This window comes from Mustela lutreola, chromosome 4 (genome assembly GCF_030435805.1).
Source record: "Mustela lutreola isolate mMusLut2 chromosome 4, mMusLut2.pri, whole genome shotgun sequence".
Lineage (NCBI taxonomy): Eukaryota > Metazoa > Chordata > Mammalia > Carnivora > Mustelidae > Mustela > Mustela lutreola.
Window position 1 is genome coordinate 174053568 of NC_081293.1, and position 19967 is coordinate 174073534.

At 39.5% G+C, this 19967-nt stretch overlaps 1 protein-coding gene across 3 annotated transcripts in view; it reads right to left on the reverse strand.

Moving 5' to 3' along the window:
- Positions 1–19216, reverse strand: part of AASS (aminoadipate-semialdehyde synthase) — a 52173-nt gene extending 32957 nt beyond the window's left edge. The window contains exons 1-7 of one of the 3 annotated variants that reach the window (XM_059171696.1): positions 19090–19216; positions 11907–12131; positions 7997–8173; positions 4838–4922; positions 1259–1326; positions 1012–1158; positions 25–103 (exon numbers count right to left, since the gene is read on the reverse strand). In XM_059171696.1, coding sequence (XP_059027679.1) covers positions 25–103; positions 1012–1158; positions 1259–1326; positions 4838–4922; positions 7997–8173; positions 11907–12116 — 766 coding nt within the window. In that variant the 5' untranslated portion in view covers positions 12117–12131; positions 19090–19216. Of the gene's footprint in view, positions 1–24; positions 104–1011; positions 1159–1258; positions 1327–4837; positions 4923–7996; positions 8174–8570; positions 9360–9412; positions 9571–11906; positions 12132–19089 lie in introns of those variants that run through there. The other 2 variants (XM_059171697.1, XM_059171698.1) reach the window with 2 other exon arrangements.
- Between the last annotated feature and the right edge of the window lie 751 nt (positions 19217–19967).

Here is a 19967-nt window from a genome sequence, read left to right on the forward strand (position 1 = left end):
ATACAGTCATTCCCCTCCCCTTACCTCCATTTTGGGAAACTTCTTTTAATTCATGTGGTTCCACATATTCACAAGGCAACTCATTGAAGATTTCTTGGGCTCCCTGTAAATAATGCATGAGTAAAAATCTAAAAATCAATAGGAAAGAAGCCAACATGTTTTCCTGCAAAGATTCCAATTCACTTTTCCCACAATTATTAGCTCCATTTGTCCTGCCCAGAGACGAAGTGTGCAACACAGAAGTACAGATAAGCTTCTTTCACACAGCCTACAAACCAACTTTTATTCCAGTAGGAACAGCATCCATTGGAAGGAGCTTTCATTTTTTTTTTTTAACTAAAGTTACTCAGAGTAGACACAAAGGTGTTTAAAAATGAGGGCACAATAAAATATTTCTATTTACTTTTTGTTTCATTGCAGAGCTATTTCAAGTGACAAAACTGTATTTCCTCTGAAAAAAATCAGATGCCTATCTCACAGTATAATACAAAGAGTGATGTCCTATTAGTAATATGTTTTCATTGAGAGAAGATCCCTGCAGGATCACAATCGCCTTCTCAAAACCATCCCAGAAGGAAGAAAAAGTATGAATTCTGATCCTGTATTAAGCTTCCTAAAATCTTCTGGGCGAAACTTCAAATCATTTTTTAAAATTTACATCCAGTGCTCACTTCCAAATTTCTGGCTATCTCTGTGATGAAGGTAAAAGAGATCACCTTAAGAACAGACCTATGTACCACTAACAATTATTTATTTCTTTAGAAAGAAAAAGTGTTCAAATACTGTGACAGGTTGGAGTCAAACGACAGCAAAGAAAGTTAAGTTTGGACCATTACTGCTCTATACTGGGGAAAGGTTACCTAGGTAAAAAAAAAAAGTACCCAAAACAGAACGCCTACTCATCCAGAAGCAAGGCTCTGAGATGACCAAAAATGTTCACATTCCTTGGGCTAGTTTCAGAGTTCGGGCTGCTTTCCAGAAAGACTTCCTTAGAAACATCGAAGAAGTTACCTTAGATACATTACCAGTCCCTGTGAACACAAATGTTAAAGGCCCTATCGACTTTGGCATCAAACCCAGAGATATTTCATAGCCAGCATCGCGGACAGCTTGCACGGCCTGGCTGCTGTTCCTGTAGTTATGGGCCATGCCAATGTGCTGCAGGCAAACACACAGGAATTAAATCAGTCAACTGCCTGAGACATTGTCCAAAAAATGATACACATTTTCCAAAAAATGAACAAAATACACATCTCACCATAAAAGGTGTGTGATGTCCCAAAGCGAGGAGCCTTAGCCCCATTCCGTGTAAAATGTTGATCATCCCTATTGCAGAATCAGACCAACAGAAAAGCCATCAGTCAGGGGTTGAAGCTGCTCTCCCCCTCTCTGCAACCTGCTCGGTGCTCTGATGAAGCACAGACCGCAGCACCGTGGATTTGGAAGGGGCCCCAGTGGTCACCGTATCCGTCCCCTCCATCGTCTGCCATCGAGAGCACATCCCTGTCTAGTCCCTTCCACTTTCAACCCTGGCAAATGAAAAGTGTCCTTCTTCTTTTCCAAGGTTATTCTCTCCACCTTTGCTCCAAATTCCATGCGGGGCTCGATCCCATTCCTTCTCTAAGGAATTCACTTTGGAAATTATTCCTTTCACTGTCCTTCCTTATTGGCTTACTGTTTAAATTAGCATACACTGTATTATTTGTTTCAGGGGTACAGGTCTGTGATTCATCAGTCCTACACAATGCACAGCCTCACCATAGTACATACCTTCCCCAGTGTCCATCAGCCAGCCACCCCATCCCTTCCAACCCCCTCCCCTCCAGCAACCTTCAGTTTGTTGCCTGAGATTAAGAGTCTCTTACGGTTTGTCTCCCTCTCTGTTTTCATCTTGTTTCATTTTTCCCTCCTTCCACTATGATCCTCTGTCTTGTTTCTCAAATTCTTCATATCAGTGAGATCATATACTTGTCTTTCTCTGATTGAGTTAGTTGTCTTAGCACAATATACTGGCTCACTCTTATCAACATTTAAAGACACTTAGATTCCTCTCAAACCAAAACTAATGAACAAACAAATACAATGTCAGCACTGACCTTATGACTGCCATTGGCAATTTTAGTTATCTAAATAGCTAAACTCAGGGAACAACTGTCAGATCTTGACTTACCTGTCAGTGGTATCTGGCAACGTGGAACCCTCACTTCCCCAAGGATCCCTAACTTGAAAATTTTCATCCTACATTTCTATAGGTACCTCTTCCCATGCCCATTTCTTTCTGTATTCTCTGCCCTTTCCTTAAGGTCCTTTTTAAAAATTAGCTGGCCTCAAGATTCTGTCCAGGGACCTACTCTCTTCAATCCCTATATTTTTTTTCCTTAGCTAATTTTATCCAGTCCTAAATTTCAAGTATTCTGTATACACTGATGACCCCAAGTCTGTATCTCTAACACAGGTTATTTTATTTCAAGACCTGATCAACTATCTTAACGAATTTCTCAGTTTGGACTCAAATAGTTAAAACTCAGCATACCCACAGCAAAGACCTCAGCATCCATTCTCCTCTTCTTCTTTTTAGGAACAGAACTTTCCTTCTCTGTATCCCTTCCAAATGTTCTTTGATCTTTTTTCTGAAGTCAACTTTTTTTTTTTAAAGATTTTATTTATTTATTTGACAGACAGAGATCACAAGTAGGCAGAAAGGCAGGTAGAAAGGGAGAGAGTAGGAAGCAGGCTCTCCGCGGAGTGGACAGCCTGATGCGGGGCTCGATCCCAGGACCCTGGGATCATGACCTGAGCCGAAGGCAGAGGCTTTAACCCACTGAGCCACCCAGGCACCCCTGAAGTCAACTTTTAAAAGAGTAATTTATATTCAACAAAATGCACCAATTTAAAGTGCATGGTTTGATAACCGTGAACATATGTATGCACCCGTATTACCACCAACATAACTGAGATATACAATATTTCCATCACCCCAGTCAATCCTCTCCAGCTCTTTGCCCCAGAAAAGTACTCGTTTTACTTCTCTCTGTACAGAGTAGTTAATTCTACAGTTTCATATAAGTGAAATTATTAGTATATACTTTTTTTATGTGTCTGCTTTTACTCAGCATGTTTTTGAGATTCATACATAATTCAGTGTAGTTTCAGTATTTATTCAGTAGTTTACTTCTTTTTATTGACAAGGAGCTTCCATTTTATGGGTATATCACAACTTATTTATCCATTCTTCTGCTGATAGACATTTGGATTATTTTTACACTATTAGAATGAAGCTACTAGAAATAAGTCTTTGTAAAAAAAAGTAATTCATTTCTCTTGATAAAAGCCTATGAGTAGAATTTCTTATGTATATTGATATTCAAGTTTTTTATTTCTTGAGTTGGTTTTGGTCATTTTCATCTTTCAAGGATTTGTCTATTTGATCAACACTGTCAAATTTATTAGCCTATTCATAATATTTTCTTTCCCTTTTAATGTCTATATGAAATATAGTGATGACCCCTCTTGTATTCCTAATATTGGTAAATTGTGCCTTCTCTATTTTTCTAATCAGCCTAACTGGAGGTCTATTGATTTTAGTGATTTGCTAAAGAAAAAAAAAAAAAAAACTAGCTTCTGATTTCATTGATTTTCCCTCTTTATTATTCTTTTCCTTGTATTTGCTTTGGGTTTAATTACTTCTTCATTTTCTTGCTTCATAAGATGGAAGTTTAGATCACTAATTTGTGATCTAAATTCTTCATTTCTAATAAAAGCATTAAATGTTATAAATTTCCTCCCAAGCACTACCTTATCTGCACCCCATAAATTCTGGTATGCTGTTTTAAATTTTCATTGAATTCAACGTATTTACTTATTTTCCTGTGATTCCTTCTTGACTCATCAGTTATTCAAAAATACATTGTTTACCTTCCAAATACTTGGAAATTTTCTAGGTATCTTTCTATTATTATTTCAACATCAACTTTATTATAGTCAGAGCACATACTCTATGATTTAAAACATTTTATGTTTATTAAGAACTGTTTTGTTCTTATGGGCCATCTGGGTGAGTGGCTCAAGAAGCCTCAATTATATCAGAGTAGCTGATGGTGTTTTACTGTTCTATATTTCCACCAATTTTCTACTTGTTCTAACAATTACAGACCTTCGAATTCTAATCTGATGTAGAGTTATAACATGAAGTGATGTTTCTTCAACTAAAGAAGGCTCAAAGTACTAAGTGAGCCAAAAGTCAAGAGGACTTTCCCCCCAATTCCAGTTCTTATCCTTTCTTCTCTTGATTCCTGCCCCTCTATGTTTTCCCTCTCTTTCCCCCCTTTTCTTCTCCTCCACAACTTCTCACCACCAAACTGACCTCTCCGAGTCTTCCAGATAGAGCTACCTTCAAAGTCAGATCCTATTCATAGTTGTTCTCCTTTTCCCTGCTTTTTCTTTCTAACTTTTGTAATAAAGATATGTAATGATTTACTTTTTTATTCCCCTAATATTCATCACCCTTAGCTGTATCCCTATGTTTATTTTTTTTTTCTTTTAAAGATTTTATTTATTTATTTGACAGAGAGAGATCACAAATAGGCAGAGAGTCAGGCAGAGAGAGAGGAAGGGAAGCACGCTCCCTGCCAAGCAGAGAGCCCGATGCGGGATTCTATCCCTGGACCCTGAGATCATGACTTGAGCTGAAGGCAGAGCCACCCAGGCGCCCTCCCCATGTTTATTTTTATCGGTGGAAATGAACACTTCCCTGCTCTAGCCATAGAAAAAAAGAAAACACAGTTACTTCCCAGGCAAATTTAAAAAGTGGGTGCTGTAAAAACCCTAGCATACCTACCAGCCACACCTGCCCACTGTCCAAACGCCACTACCCGTGTTCCTCTATGATCCACCATTTTCTCGTAATCAATAAGTCGGATTTCCTGAAGAAAGGATAAAAAATTTTCACCCAGACCAACTAAGCTTAATCTCAATGAGTAAAGCATATATATGAGAAAATAAATATATCACATTTCTTCCTCTTATAAAATATATCTTGACTTTGTAAGTTACCATTAGGTGCACCATGAAATATCCAGAAAATGCTGGGTCACAAACTACTGATAGGTCTGTGATTAGAGATGGTCCCAGTAGGGTGATAAATGCCCCCTGAATGTGGTCAATAAAATTGGAAAGGCATGATTTCCTTTACGTTTTAGGCCAGCACAATCTACATATCTATCTACAGTCCACTCATCCCCACATCCTTCCTTCTAGTCTCAAAGAAAACAAGTCCCTCCCAAGGCTAATCCCTGTAAACTGGATCCCAGCTTTTCCCCATGTCTTCCAAGACCACGCTTTCCTGCATTACCCCTTTGTACACTGCTCCTTCCTACCTTAAAAATGACAACACCCCCTTCTCAAGTCCATACACACAAATCTCATTTTCTCTCTCCCTTCCACCTTCCCTCTTTGTTCTCTCTTCATCCTTTTATAAGTAAACTTCATTTACAAAGTAGTACATGCCACCTGCTTTTCATTTTCTCACCTTCACGGAAACCACATTCTTCTGTCTTTGGAAATCTTCCCTCTCAGCAATGTTTTATTAACTCACATTAAAAGCTACTGATATACTGTAATTACAGAATGTCTTAAATAGTCACTTTATCTCCTCAAAGAGCATATGATTTTTACCATGTGCCTGAATATAAGAATGTTTACTATTCATCCAACTCTAAGTAACTGGTTACAAAATACTGCCAAAAAGCAGTTGTTTTTGTTCAGTTCTCTTGTAACAAACAAAAGTTCATGTAACAAAAAAGAAAATCCTTCCTAAGTACTTTTATTTATTTTTTTTTAAAAGATTTGTTTTTAATTTATTTGATGGATAGAGATCACTAGTAGGCAGAGAGGCAGGCAGGGGCGGGGTGGGGGGTGGGGGGAAGCAGGCTCCCCACTGAGCAGAGACCCTGATGTGGGGCCTGATCCCAGGATCCTGAGACCCTGACCTGAGCTGAAGGCAGAGGCTCAACTCATTGAGCCACCCAGGCGCCCCTCCTAAGTACTTTTAAAGGAGTTTATCTGCTTAAGGTGAAACCTTTTTCTTGTAGCATTATTTACATTAATTACTTTTTGAGTTTGTTTTTCAAAACCACTGGGAATTCACTAGCAGAGGTCTTGTAAATTTGAAATGATAGAATGTATTCTATAGGCCCATACAGAACACAATTTCCTCCCTTCCTTTTACAGTTTGTGAGGTCTCCTGTCCTCTGCCTATCCTTAGATTCTAGTCTAGTTTCTAATGCTCTAATCTAGCATTCTTACCCCAGGGCTTATACCTTGGACTTCTCTATCTATACTTACTGCCTACCCTCATCATGTCTCCCAGTCTTAGATGCCATCAAGTCTCTAACAACCGCAAATATGTATCGGGAGGAGTCGCCTGGAGCTACAAACTCATTATCAATGGCTCCCTCTTTAAAATCTAATGTCTAAAGTCTGAAATCTGCTTAGATGTCCAATGGACCAATTAAACTCAGCAGCCCTAAACTCGACTCCTGTCTCCTGGTGGACCCACCCAAGCCTGCTCCCTCTTGCAGTACCATCATCTCAGTCTGTGGACACTCCTTCAAATTGCCCAAGCGAAGACCCTGGACTCCTCTCATTTGCTCTTTCTCTCATATTCCACATTTGTTTCACCTGTAACTTCTGCAGGATCTGACTTCTAAAATACAGTCTTTGTATCACCATCTCTACTTCCACACTTCCACTCCCTTGTGCAAGCTACTGTCATTTGGAACCTGGTATCCATACTAGTCTAGACTAACAATCTTATCAATTTTCTCCTCCCATCTCCAATATTATCCATACGGCAGGCTGAATAAGCACTTTAGAACATGATTTACTGGGGCGCCTGGGTGGCTCAGTGGGTTAAGCCTCTGCCTTCGGCTCAGGTCATGGTCTCAGGGTCCTGGGATCAAGCCCCGCATCAGGTTCTCTGCTCAGCAGGGAGCCTGCTCCCTCCTCTCTCTCTCTCTCTGCCTGCCTCTCTGCCTACTTGTGATGTCTCTCTGTCAAATTAAAAAAAAAAAAAATCTTTAAGAACATGATTTACTAATCCTCCACTCAGCCAGACCCACAGGACCTTGCACTAGTATGCTCTCCGCTTGGAAAACTCTTACCTGACAGATATGACTTGATCCTTCACATCCTTTGAATTTCTGCTCAATGCCAAATTTGCAGTGAGGCTCTCCCCGATCGTCCTATTTAAACTATCATCCACCCACATTGCCCAAAACCCCCTTTTTCCTTCTGTATTATATTGATGTCCAACACACATATCTCCAAGTGACAGATGAGATATCTTATTTATATATTTATCATCTGTCTCCTCCCACTAGAATGTAAGCTCTGTGAAGACAGAGTTCCTTTATTGCCACTGCAGTGAAGATCAGTCACAATGCAGACACTAAGTATTTGTTGAATTAATACTTTAGAGTTTTTGTATAGTACTTATATCTCAAAAAATGATTTCTTCCTTCATGAATGATAATAAATGTAAAAATAATTCCCAGTCCAGTTCTGGCACTACAGAGCTGTGCAACCTCAGTCTAGTCACTTCACCTCTCTGGGCTCCATCTGAGAAATGAGGGAAGTGGATTTTTTTGATCCCTGAAGCTCTTTTCAGCTCTCAATTCTACTTGGTAGTATCTGACCAATTGGCATTATAAAATGCTAATCATTTGGGGGGAACACTTTTATCATTTTTTTTCCATTTCAGTACAAAAGGAATGAAATGTTTGGTTTCTCTTATTAAATTCCAAACATGCACAGCAGAGAAGCCCTAAGAGCAGCAGAACTATTCAAGCACTAATTCACAGATCACCTTTCCTACTGAGGTGAATAACATGATGTATTTCCTACATGCTGAAAGGAAACTAAAACTCCACTTGACATTTAAAGATAGAAAAAAATACTATTTCTATATTAACATTTATGATTACTGGTCACTAATTACCTGTCTCAGAATCTCATCCAGCAAGCCCATATTGGCCTCCTGAGCCTTTATTGTGTGGGAGAAGAATGCATAAGTCTTCTTAGACATTAATTTTTCCTCTGGGGGTCTTTTAACTCCCAAAATTAGACAAGCTTCAGAAATATCCTCCTGAAGAATGCCACCAGCTTTGACATATTCCTGGGAATGCAATTTTGGTTAAAAGTTATTTCCCTAATTTGTTATATTCTTATTTTCTTTAATAAATAAGTGTAGCAATTAAAGGCACAATCTTTTGAAGGCATAAAATCTGTATGGATCAGAACAAATAGTAGAATAGCTACTTCTAGTATTTTACTTTCTTGCCGAAGATCAATTTAACAAGTTTGACTTTTATAGCAAAAAAAATTAGAAAATTCACCACCTACTCCTATTTAAGAGCAGAGAATACTGTGTCATAACTACTAGCACATATGATTTTAAAATATTTGTGAAATGTATATTTTGTATCAACAATGCACTGAAATGTTAAATGCAAAATAGCAATTTACTACTCAGGTGTATTTTGAAAAGAAAGACATATATCTGCAATATTTACTTTTTTCTTTTCTTCTTTTCTTTTTCTTTCTTTTTTTTTGGGGGGGGTTCAATTAGTATTTATTACTGCCCCACTCCATCCAGCAGACTGTGCTAGAGATGAGATGGTAAGACACACTAAAAAGGCAGACAACATCCTTCCTATAAAGAAGCTCATGAAATACAGTAAAAAGAAGTTAGGAGCATAGTAAATGAGGCTGAATTCAAAAGAATTATGAACAGCAGAATCTAAGTGATACATTAGTTTAATGGATACTGAGATAATTCCTGGGTGAGATTATCAAGGAAATATGAAACTTTAAAGTAATCTAAAAGGCTAGGTAGGATTTGGAGAGATGGGAGATGCAAGGTGGTAGTATCAGTAGAAAGAATTGAAGAAATATATACAAATATGGAGGCAGGAAAGTAAGGAGATATTTAGGGCATAAGGGATAAGTCAATTTGGAAAAGAAGACTATTACGGTGAATATGGTCTTTACTGGATAAAAAATTAAAATCATCATCAACATTTATTAATAAATTAGTAGTTGCTTTCCTAAGCTGTTTTCAGGAATTATCTCATATAATTTTCCTAAAACTCCCATGAGGTAGGTATTATTATTACAGCCATTTAATCAATGGGAAATCTGAGGCTTACACATTTAACTGAGATTGGGTATCTAGCACATGGAGGCAATAGAAGTCATTTCAGACTTCTAAATAAAGGGTTAGCATGATCCAGGCAGAATTAAAAGAGCATCAAAAGTGGCAGCTGAATAAGAGGAAGATGAATCTAGTTAGGAATCTACTTTAAAGGAAACTACAGATGGACAGATACTACAAGAGTGAACATATGATTCATACCTGGTTTCTTTGAAAACAATCTATTTGTCCATTTGTAGTAGACTGGTTAAATAAATCACAAATCACGGAGTAATTATGACATTAAAACACAGCCATTAAATAGAATGAAGCAGATCTCCATGAACAGACAAGGAGTGAGTTCCAGGACATCTCACTGACTAAACAAACAAGGTAAGATAGAGTATGTATAGTTTACAACCTTCTATGTAAGACTAAGGGGGAAACTGAGAACACACACACACACACACACACACACGCTCATTTTTACAGAAAGAAACATAGGAATAATAGGTCAGAAACTAATGACAATGGTAAACTATGGAGAGGGTAGGAACAGGATGTAAGGGATTAAGATAAGAAGACTTTCTACATTGCATCATTTTACATAGTTCAAACATTTGAAACTTTTAAATGTTTCACTTATCTTAAAAACATAATTAAATCAAAAACGATTTAAAGCAACCTTGAAAATGTATAGAAAAAAATATATAAATCCAACTGAATATCACATAGGCAATATAACTATATAGAAAGAATAACTCAAATAACTTTAATACAGCAATCTGAATATTCTTTGTGAGATATATTCTAAAAGCAGAAACACTTTGTTTATTCAAAAAATACTAAACTCCATTTAATAGGTTTATTTTTTTTTATTGAGGTATAATTGACATACATTATATAGTTTCACATATACAACATAATAATCGATATTTGTATGTATTGCAAAATGTTCGCCAAAATAAATCTAGTTAACATCTGTCACCATGCACAGTTGCATAAGAACTTTTAAGATCTACTCTGTTAACATGTATAGGTTTATTGTTAGTTATAATAATAGCTATCATGATTCCAAAACTATTTTATGTATAATACAAGATAAAACAAAAAGCATGCCTTAATATTATAAAGAATTAAAATTTTCACTAGTGGAGAAAATATATGTAAATATAAAATTTTAAGTGTTTTTAAGAAAAACCTGCAATGTTAAAAATTTTAGTTTGAAATATCCGTATGGATTCATGATGAAGTAATATAAAGTAATATATACTATATGTATGTGTAATCTTATTTCTTAGCTCTATTCACTAAAAGTGCTAAGAGAAACAATATCTCAGTAAAAATAAGCACACTTAACACCAGATATCAGATCTTGGTTTCTATATACTAAAAGAAATCAGAGCTCCCTGGTGAGATAGTTGACTAATCCCAGGTGCAGGGCAAAAAAAGCACAAGGTAAGACTAAGACCATTTGTTGGTGCAGGAAACAAGAAAGCTGAAAGATCAAGTGCTCCAAAGGACAGAGGAGCACCCTTAAAGGAACCCTCTATCTCGAATTTGGGATAACTGGGACATTAAAAAAAAATGGTTAATAGATTATCATACATTAAATGAAAAAAGTCCATACAGCCATAATGATACTCAAAAGAGCAAGATAAAAAAAGTAAGGGCAATCTCTTTTCTATAGAAGAAAATCAGCAAGTAAACTTAGAAGAGTGATAAGGTCAGAAAATCATCACTTCGCAAGCTTCCGTGTTAAAAATGATTCAGGAAAGATCATCAACGTATTCTAACATCTTTAGCAAAAGGTAGCTGAGAAACAAACACAAGATTCACAGGTCTCAAAACATCACTCCGCAGAAGACTCAGTAATTACAAACAGAAAAAGGTATGTAGAGAATGGAGAGACCTGGTGGCAACTACCTCAGCCAAGTGACCACGAATTCCTAACCTTGGGACAACCTGGTATTTTGTGTCTGATGTGATAGAGTGGAAAGAACACGCACCACCTGGGAAATATTTGTATCAGAAGTGTTTTAACCTGAATATAATCGCCAGTAACACCCAAAGCAGACCATTCTACAAGTCAAGTAGTCTGGACTCTTCAAAAAGAGTCAATGTCTTAGAAATAAACAAATCAAAAGGGCGCGCAGATCTAAATTAAAAGAACTAAAGAGACATAACAATAAATGCAATGAACCTTAATTAAGCCTCAATTAAAATAAAAGACCATAAAGACATTTGAGAGAATGGGGAATTTGAAATGGGCTATGTGAGATGATATTATGGAATTACTATTTTTTTTAGGTCTGATGGTTATGCAGGAGAATGATTTATTCCCAGGAAATGTAGTAATGTCTTAGTGGCCTTAGGCTCCCCAGTCCCAGAACCAGGGCTGCACATGGACATAATGACTAAAGGACATCGCTCCCTTCTAAAGGCAATTCCTCTATCCCTTACCTGGAGAAAGCACGGAATAGGGTGGAAAAAAAAAAATACTTAACTCATTAAATTCTGGACTCAAGTAAAAATTCTAACTAGAAATCTCATTATAATCAAAACAAAGGAATATCATCATGTGGTGTTTAAGTACATTGGCAAACATTTCATTTTTATTCAGATGTTCCTTGATTTCATAAACATTGCATTTTTACTCGGATGCTCCTTGATTTTCATTTTATTCCCACATATTTAAAAAATAAGAAATATTTACCTTGTCATGAATGGCTCGCCTATTGGAAGGCTGTATTAGGACTTTGTATCCCAGGTTGGTGATCCCTTTGATGTGCCGGGGAGCCAGAGGCGCCCTCCTCTCCCAGGCATTCACATCCTCCCTCCTCAGGGCCACCACCGCTTTGTGGTGAAGCCCTTTGGAGAAGCTGAGCCCCAGCCTGCCCAGTTTGGTCCTTTGTACTCGCAGCATCTTAAAACCTGCTGACTGTAAAGACATCATAAGAGAACAGGACAACAAAGGCAGGAGGGCTCACAGATCATTTCTGGTCTCCTGAGAAATCTGCTGTAAAATCCAACCAACTCAGATATAACTGAGATATAACAAGATAGAGAAAAGGGGAGGGAAACCTTGGATGACGTGAAGAGCTCCCTTACCCAACAAACCCAAATTTCCACAAATGAAGTTATTTCCAAAATAAAAATGTACAGAGTAAATTATAGGACACTAGCCAATATTTGCCAAACCAAAAGAGTTTTTGAAATATGTTTCGTCAAACATGTATTCAGCACAAAAGTTTTAAGCATGTTAACCTATGATGCAAATACAAAAAGATAATTTATGCCTATTTTGATGGCACAAAGGCTGGAATCCTTTAATCGTGTGCAAGATTTTTGACAATCCAGCTCCAACCTCTTTGGAGTTTCATCTCAGACCATTCCCTAAACTGGTGCTACTCCAAGTGTGTCTGGCAGCCTGTTGGCAGTCGGTGACCTGCTCTTTACGGGTCCTGGATGAGCAATGCACAGAAATAGAAAGGGAGTTCTTGGAAACCTCTATACCACATGACCATTTTTCTAGTAATTCAATGTTAATGAATTTTAGAAAAGTATTGGTCCTGGCAGATTGGAAATTTAAGAAAACAAAACAAACATGCTTCTCCATAACAGGTGTTGAAAGGTTAAGCAGCACTGTCCTAGCCCCCCCCCCTTTTGTTGCTATAAACATGCTGCTCCCCTTTTCAGGGTTTCCCCTCCATACCACTTCCTCCTGCTATTACATTAAACCCAGATCTGCCTCAACCAGTTTTCTGCTACTCCAGATTGCATAACTCATTTATTCAATCAAGAAACTGAATAAACAAGGGGCTTACTATGTGCCAGCACAGAGTCAAATTTATATAGATTTTTAAAGCATAAATATCAAACAATAGTCTGTCCCTCTTCAAATGGTTACATATACTTGATAATTTCAGAGGATAATCTGCTGGATCATTTCAATGCTAAGCCTTAGTTTTTTATGTTTAAGGTTGGCATCAAAATACAAAAATTGAATTTCACGCTTCTAGAAATTTCCTACCAATCACTACTAACATACACCAAAATTCTTATGAACACATTTCTGTTACATCATATTGCAATCTCTACACCAGACCCACTTTACAGATGGGGAAGTTCTGTCTAAACAGCGGCATATACAAGTGGATTTTCTGGGAGCAACTACTTGCCATTTGAGATAGAAAATTTATAGGTCAAGTCCCAACACAACAGACTAAAAGAACAAAGCAAACAGCAAGGAGATCAGCTAAGAAGACTTTAGAAAGAAGAAGGACAGTAAGAAAAATGATGCACACAGCAAACAAACACACTGATAAAAAAGCAGCTCAGGCTCTTTCACTTGGCCAAAATACTAATGAGCAATATTCTGGTAAAAGACTGCTATATACACTATCTGATTTTTGTTTTTTTTATACAGCTTTGTTTTTTAAAATTCGTCTTGAGAGAGAGAGAGAAAGAAAGCTAGAGAGCATGCGTGAGCAGAGGGGAGGGGCAGAGGGAGAGAGAGAATGCCAAGCAGCCTCCACACTCAGCACAGAGCTCAACACAGCTTTATCTCACCACCCTGAGATCATGACTTAAGCAGAAATCAAGAGTCAGAGGCTCAACCAAAAGAGCCACCCACGTGCCCTTATACAGTTTTGTTTTTAAAAGATTATATCAGGCCCAAACTCAAGCCCAAGTCCATAGCACTCATTCTTCCCCAAACCAGAGGAAAAACTGCAAGAATACCATAGGACTTAAATCCCAATGGTTCTTAAATAAAACCAATTCCAAAGATAAGTGAGTTTTGTTTTGTTTTGTTTTTAACACACAGATAAGCCTAGAAATGGTCCCATCTTTCCCACAGGGCTCTATTTCACATACCGTAGGTGACCAAGTGACCCTGCATCCTCTATTCTTAGCAGCAATTCTTGGAGCCAATATGAGGGAACACGTTCAGATAATTTGGTGTCTCTCCTCCGCCCAAACTTGATTTATAAGCACTGCCTCACCTCCCCCAGTGACCATCATCCCACCTCTTCCTCCCTACCTCCCTTGTCCAGGATAGGGAATATGGTGTGGAGACACAGACACATACACACAAATAATACACACATATATATTTGCAAAGGCAGACTTTTTTTTTTTTTTTTTAAAGATTATTCATTTAAGAGAGAGAAAGAGAGACAGGGAGGGCAGAGGGGAGGGAGAAGAAGACTCCCTGCTGAGCTGGGAGCTCAACTGGGGACTCCTCCCAAGACCTGGAGATCATAATCTGAGCCGAAGGCAGCTGCTTAACCACCTCTACCACCCAGGTGCCCGGCAAAGGCAGACTTTCTATGGAGACTAGAAAAGAAGCGTAGCAGGGAGTAGATCCTCTCGTTTCTTTGGGAAGCTGCTTTCACTTTCACTCTTTGTAGGGAATTCTCAAATCATAATTCTAACTTTGTTTTTAAATAAAGATAACAATAGACACCATGCTAAACACTATGCTGAACACTTTCCAGACATTATTTCATTTCCTCCTTGCAAAAACCTTAATCAGTAGATACTATTACTATTTTCATTTTACAGGTGAAAAAACTTAACTGGAATCTGCCTGGAGCTGCTGCTTCTAAGTAGAAGCAGGATTCCTGGGTTAATATTTAACACTCAGGATTTTTCTCTTAGCCAAAGCCTACAGATCCATACCATGTAGATCTGATGTATGTTAACTGCTGCCAGCTCATTTCTGAAATAAATTAGATTCATATGGCCTCGACTTTAAGTGATCAGTTCTCTCCCCAGCATGGGGTGCTTCTACCGATCCCTTTCCTATGGGCCACGGAAAATCCTTCCTGAGTCATTGCCAAGGTAAATTCTCGGTTTCTGGGTACTTAGAACAAGAGATTTAATTGCATCAGGTATTACTGCGTTAGTAATTGCTTGAACTTCGAAATTTGGTCTCAACGTGGTAAATCTCCAGGCCCACAATTCATTTCATTCTAAGGTCATCAAGAAACTGCAGCAGTGAGGATTTCTTAACTGTTCTTAGAGCATGGTGGGTGTCTATTTCATGGAAATGTCTAGGTGGGCTGTGTTAGATTTCCCTGTCCTGAATTTTGTGGGCCTTTCCAAGAATATCAGGCAGTAAATGTGAGGTATATTTCTGGCAATGCTTTCAGTGAAACAATGCATGAAGACCCCTGGTTTACCTACTGGTTCTAGTGAGATCACTTGTCAGTACTAAGGACAGTTTGTAGGATGAGCGAGGAGGAGGTGGGAAAGCAAGAAAAGGAGATGAAGAGACAAAGAGCGAGCTAGGGAAGATAAGGAGGAGGATCAGAAGAAGAGGAATAAAGGGTAGAGAGAGAAGTGTCACATAGCAGAGGGAAATAACTTCCCCTGCCAATTTCTAAACAGTATGTTTCCTTCAACACATAAAAGGCCACTGTTCCAAATAGCACGAAAATGAAATTTAAAAGATTCTTCTCTATGTTTTGTAAACCAAGAACAGCACTAAGGTATACATTTTTTTTAAGGTATACATTTTTTTGTTTTTGTTTTTTTATTAATTTTTTATTTTTTATAAACATATATTTTTATCCCCAGGGGTACAGGTCTGTGAATCACCAGGTTTACACACTTCACAGCACTCACCAAAGCACATACCCTCCCCAATGTCCATAATCCCACCCCCTTCTCCCAAACCCCCTCCCCCCAGCAACCCTCAGTTTGTTTTGTGAGATTAAGAGTCACTTATGGTTTATCCAATTAAGGTATACATTTTTAATCAGGAATTTGAAATAACTCTAAAAAGTCACGGGAGTATTACAGTGAATTGCACAGGCATGCACTGAGATAGGAGGACGATGAGTGGATGCACTTAGCAACAGAACATCTCTATGATACCACCATACCGCTCTTCCCATCTTTCAATGGGGAAAAGACTTAAGAACATCTTTTAATTTACAAATTATCGATCTTTGCAATGTATTCATGACAATGTGCCCCAGGGAGGACATCTTTAAATGTTCTTGGTATTTTCTACCCTTTTCAGAAGTGAAAAGGAAAATGGTCATTAGAGATAAAGATGATAGATAGATAAATAGATGGAGCAAGCCCAGAATTCCATACATACCCCACCACTTTCTTTCAGTTACTATGAAATAAACTATGATCACTGATTGTACCACCATCCTAAATCACATGAAGGAAGCAAAGATTTTGTGAGATGTATTCATAAAAGATTATATCTAAGTAAAAGCTGCCTTCAAGAGCAGAAGCCACAGCTCCACCATGAGTCGTGACCCACAATACATATTTGGTTTCCAGACCATAATAATCCCAGAGGCCCAAAAGGGTTCCAAATTAACAGAACACCTGGTGATGGCCTAGAACAAATCCAAATGCCTCCCAACCCCAAGGCTTGCCAGAACAAGCCTTGGGCAAGCAGCAACACCATCCTCCAGACTTTCACTTCCTGTTGCATAGGTACATTCTTTTAATGCTTCCATGTTAAATTCCTTATAAAACAGTTAACCATATGTTAAAAAACAAACAAAAAACCAGCAGACTTGGGGCAGGAGGAATCTACTAATATTAATTAATCTGGTCTAAGAATATTCATGTTTTCAAGCAGCTACTCAAAGTCATCCAAAGATCTCTAAAACCCATGACTCTTCTGGTCTTTAGCCCACAAATTTAGTATCATTGAGATGGACTGCAAAGTTAATTTTAAATTGGACTCTAATCCAAAAAGTTTACCTGCTTATTTGTCTTTTTGCTAAACTATGAATGTTTACTCTGTGACCTTGGTACATAACTGGGCCTGTTTGTGCCTCATCTGCAAAATGGATTCAGATTAGTATCTACCTCGGAGGGCTACTGTGAAGTTTATCTGAGCCAATATGCACAAAGTACTGAGTACTATCTTGCACACCATTAATACTTAATAAATGTCAAGAAAAGAAGAAGGCTCCAAGCCTGCTTACTCCTTGAGGGGGGGACAAGCACACCACTAACAGAAAACACTACCTTCCCTTTCTCTTTGTCACAGTGTGGTAAAACCTTCACAATGGCTCCACATTGACCCCCTCCCTCCTTCTTTTCATTTGTCAAGGAAAACAAAATGGAGCCCAGTAAGCCCTCTCCTCAATTTTACCCTTCAGGCCTCGGTGTTCAAAATATATATAACTTAGCATTTTAATACAGTATTTCATTAAATTTATAACACATTTTTCATATTTTAGCCCTAAAATAGGGATGTATTTTATTATGGATGGTATCTTAGACTCAATGAAAACAGTAATGTTATTTCCTATGCCAAATGTACAGTTTCTTAATTCCATAGAATTTTCTTGTGATCTCACCAAAAATACTTGCCACTGTATGCAATGTTATTTGTATAAGATAATTAATAAGGGATTGTCTGGAAAACTTTTCTGTTAAAGGAGGACTGCACACATGCCAAAGGTCACTTCCAAAATCCTGAGCTGTTAAGGACTGTTAAGGCTTAAAAGCTTGGGAGTGGGGGAGGAGGCGGGTAAAAGGGCTTCACTGCAAATAAATCCAAGTAAAGTTCTGATAATGCTGATACCAGTAACAAGTGAGACTGAAAACAAGTATGATTTTCTGGAGAGTGGTAAAATCACTAGGGCAAATTGGCCTAAATCTTTGTCCTCTAACTCACTTTGCAGAATGGCCACAAACTTTACACTGCCAGAAGGTCATATACCCCTGGATTCACTCATCTATGGGGAAAAGGCAGAGGGAGAGTGCAAGTGACAAAACATACACGCAGAGACAGAGAGGCATCTATGCAAAGTGCTCCTGCTAACTTTTTATTTCTACCATAAAATATGTGAAAGTTACCGCCTGAGTAAATGACCTTTCAGTCCCCTGAGTAGCTACATGGGCATAATTATAGCCACAACTTCCCCACATTCTGATAACTGATGGCCCACAATATCAAAAAATGTCCACCTTTGTTCAGGTTACTGAATGCTCTCTCTCCCTTCCTTCTTTCCTCTCTCCAAGCCCACCCCACTCCCACTCCCCTAAAATCAGTGTCTGAAAAACACATCACTTCTGGAAGTTGTTAGGGCATTTAGCGCAACTCAGTCAGGCAGAGGAACTGCGCCTGCTTGTGCCCCTTCCCAGCCTAAGTGCTCACACTGGACACGCAGGCCCCACAAGGTCTCAGGAGTTGCTGAGTGCCCAAATTTCTTAAATCTTCTTTGTCCGTTAGAGTATAGCCAAGCAACAGCAGTATGCTGGGGGGGGGGGGGGGGGAGTGGGAGGGGGTGTTGGTGAGAGGAGTCCCCACCTCAAAGAGAATGACCAGCCCGAGATGGTCAGGTTCAAGAGTCTGTGATCAGAGTTTGTCTAAGCAGGCCAGAGCTGGAAAAGTCGACCGGCAACCGCATACAGAGAAAGCTGGGGTTAAGGGAGAGGGCTGCCCCCCAAAATCTCCATCAACCACACCCCGCCGCCAGCCAACCCAAATAAGTATACAGTCCGAGAATTAACAGGGTGTTCGTTCTGCAGCTTCCACATCTATCCTTTATTCCCCAACGACTGCTCCTGCTTCCCCGGCCAAAAAGAGAGAGAAAAATAATAATAATAATTGCCATCCCTTCCCTTTGCTATTCAAAATTCCAGGACTGCGCTGACAGCCCTCCCTCGCTCCAAAGGAAACGCTCGCAAGGGAGGCCGAAAAGCTCGCCACCCTCTCCCTCGGCCGGTCCGGGAAACCACTGAGTTGCGCGGAGTCGCCGAGTGGCCCGCGGCGCAGGGCGTGGGAGAGGCAGAGCTCGCCCGCAGCTCTCGGAGGACAGTCGGAGCTCGCGGGCGATCTCCAAGCGCATCTCGCCGGCTGAGCCCACCGCCCGGCGGCTCAGCCCCCTCCGGGCGGCCCTCCTCACCTCGTCTCCGCTGAGGTGCCGACGGGTCCCGCCACCTCCGAGCTCCGGAGAGGGTAGGTTCCGAATTCCCAACCGAAATTGGGATGCGGGCCGGGAGGAGGAGGTGTTTGCTCAACTTTTGAGGACGTCATGCCTCTTCTTCCCGCAGCCAATCAGCGGCCGCCCTGAGGGAACAACCTTCTCCTGCGCCAATCGGCGGCGCTGCCAGGTGCTAGGTCATGCCCTGCCCCTGCTCCTCCCCGAAAATCCCTCTGCCTTCTAGATCTCTGACCTGCGTGCGTCCTTAGCTGGGGGCATCACGTCCTTCCAGGACAGTTATTGACCACGTTTGTAACTGTCCGTAGCAGAGGACAGGCGGAAACGCAGGAGGACGAAAACAGTCCGGGCATTACACACTAGAGAGATGTGTGTCTCTCCCGGAAAAAAGTTGTGAGCTCATGTGTATTACGTTTGTTTTAGCGATACACACTTTTCAAAGCATTTCACAGCTTCATAATAAGCCTGTGAGGCCAGATGACAGTTCCTAGAACAGTTTTAGAGTCCAACAAACTGAGACTACCAAATTAAGTGTAGTGTATCTATATCCAGTGAATATTAAGTGTAGTAATATTCACATCCAGTGAATATTAAGAATCTATGTGGCAAAGTCTACTAGTCTTAAAAAGTCCTAAGTGGCCCTACAGGGACAGGAGAAATGCGCTTCATAAAGACTAGCCTCAGTGCTAGAGGCTGAAGAAATGCCAGATGCCCATCTGTGGTCCTTCTAGGAAGTCAATGGCCTAACGGTAATTGTCCCTCCTATTCTCATAACTTTCTCCAACAGACTTTTCTTATACCTACCTTTTCTCATACCTACCACTGAAACAGATGTGTTTCAC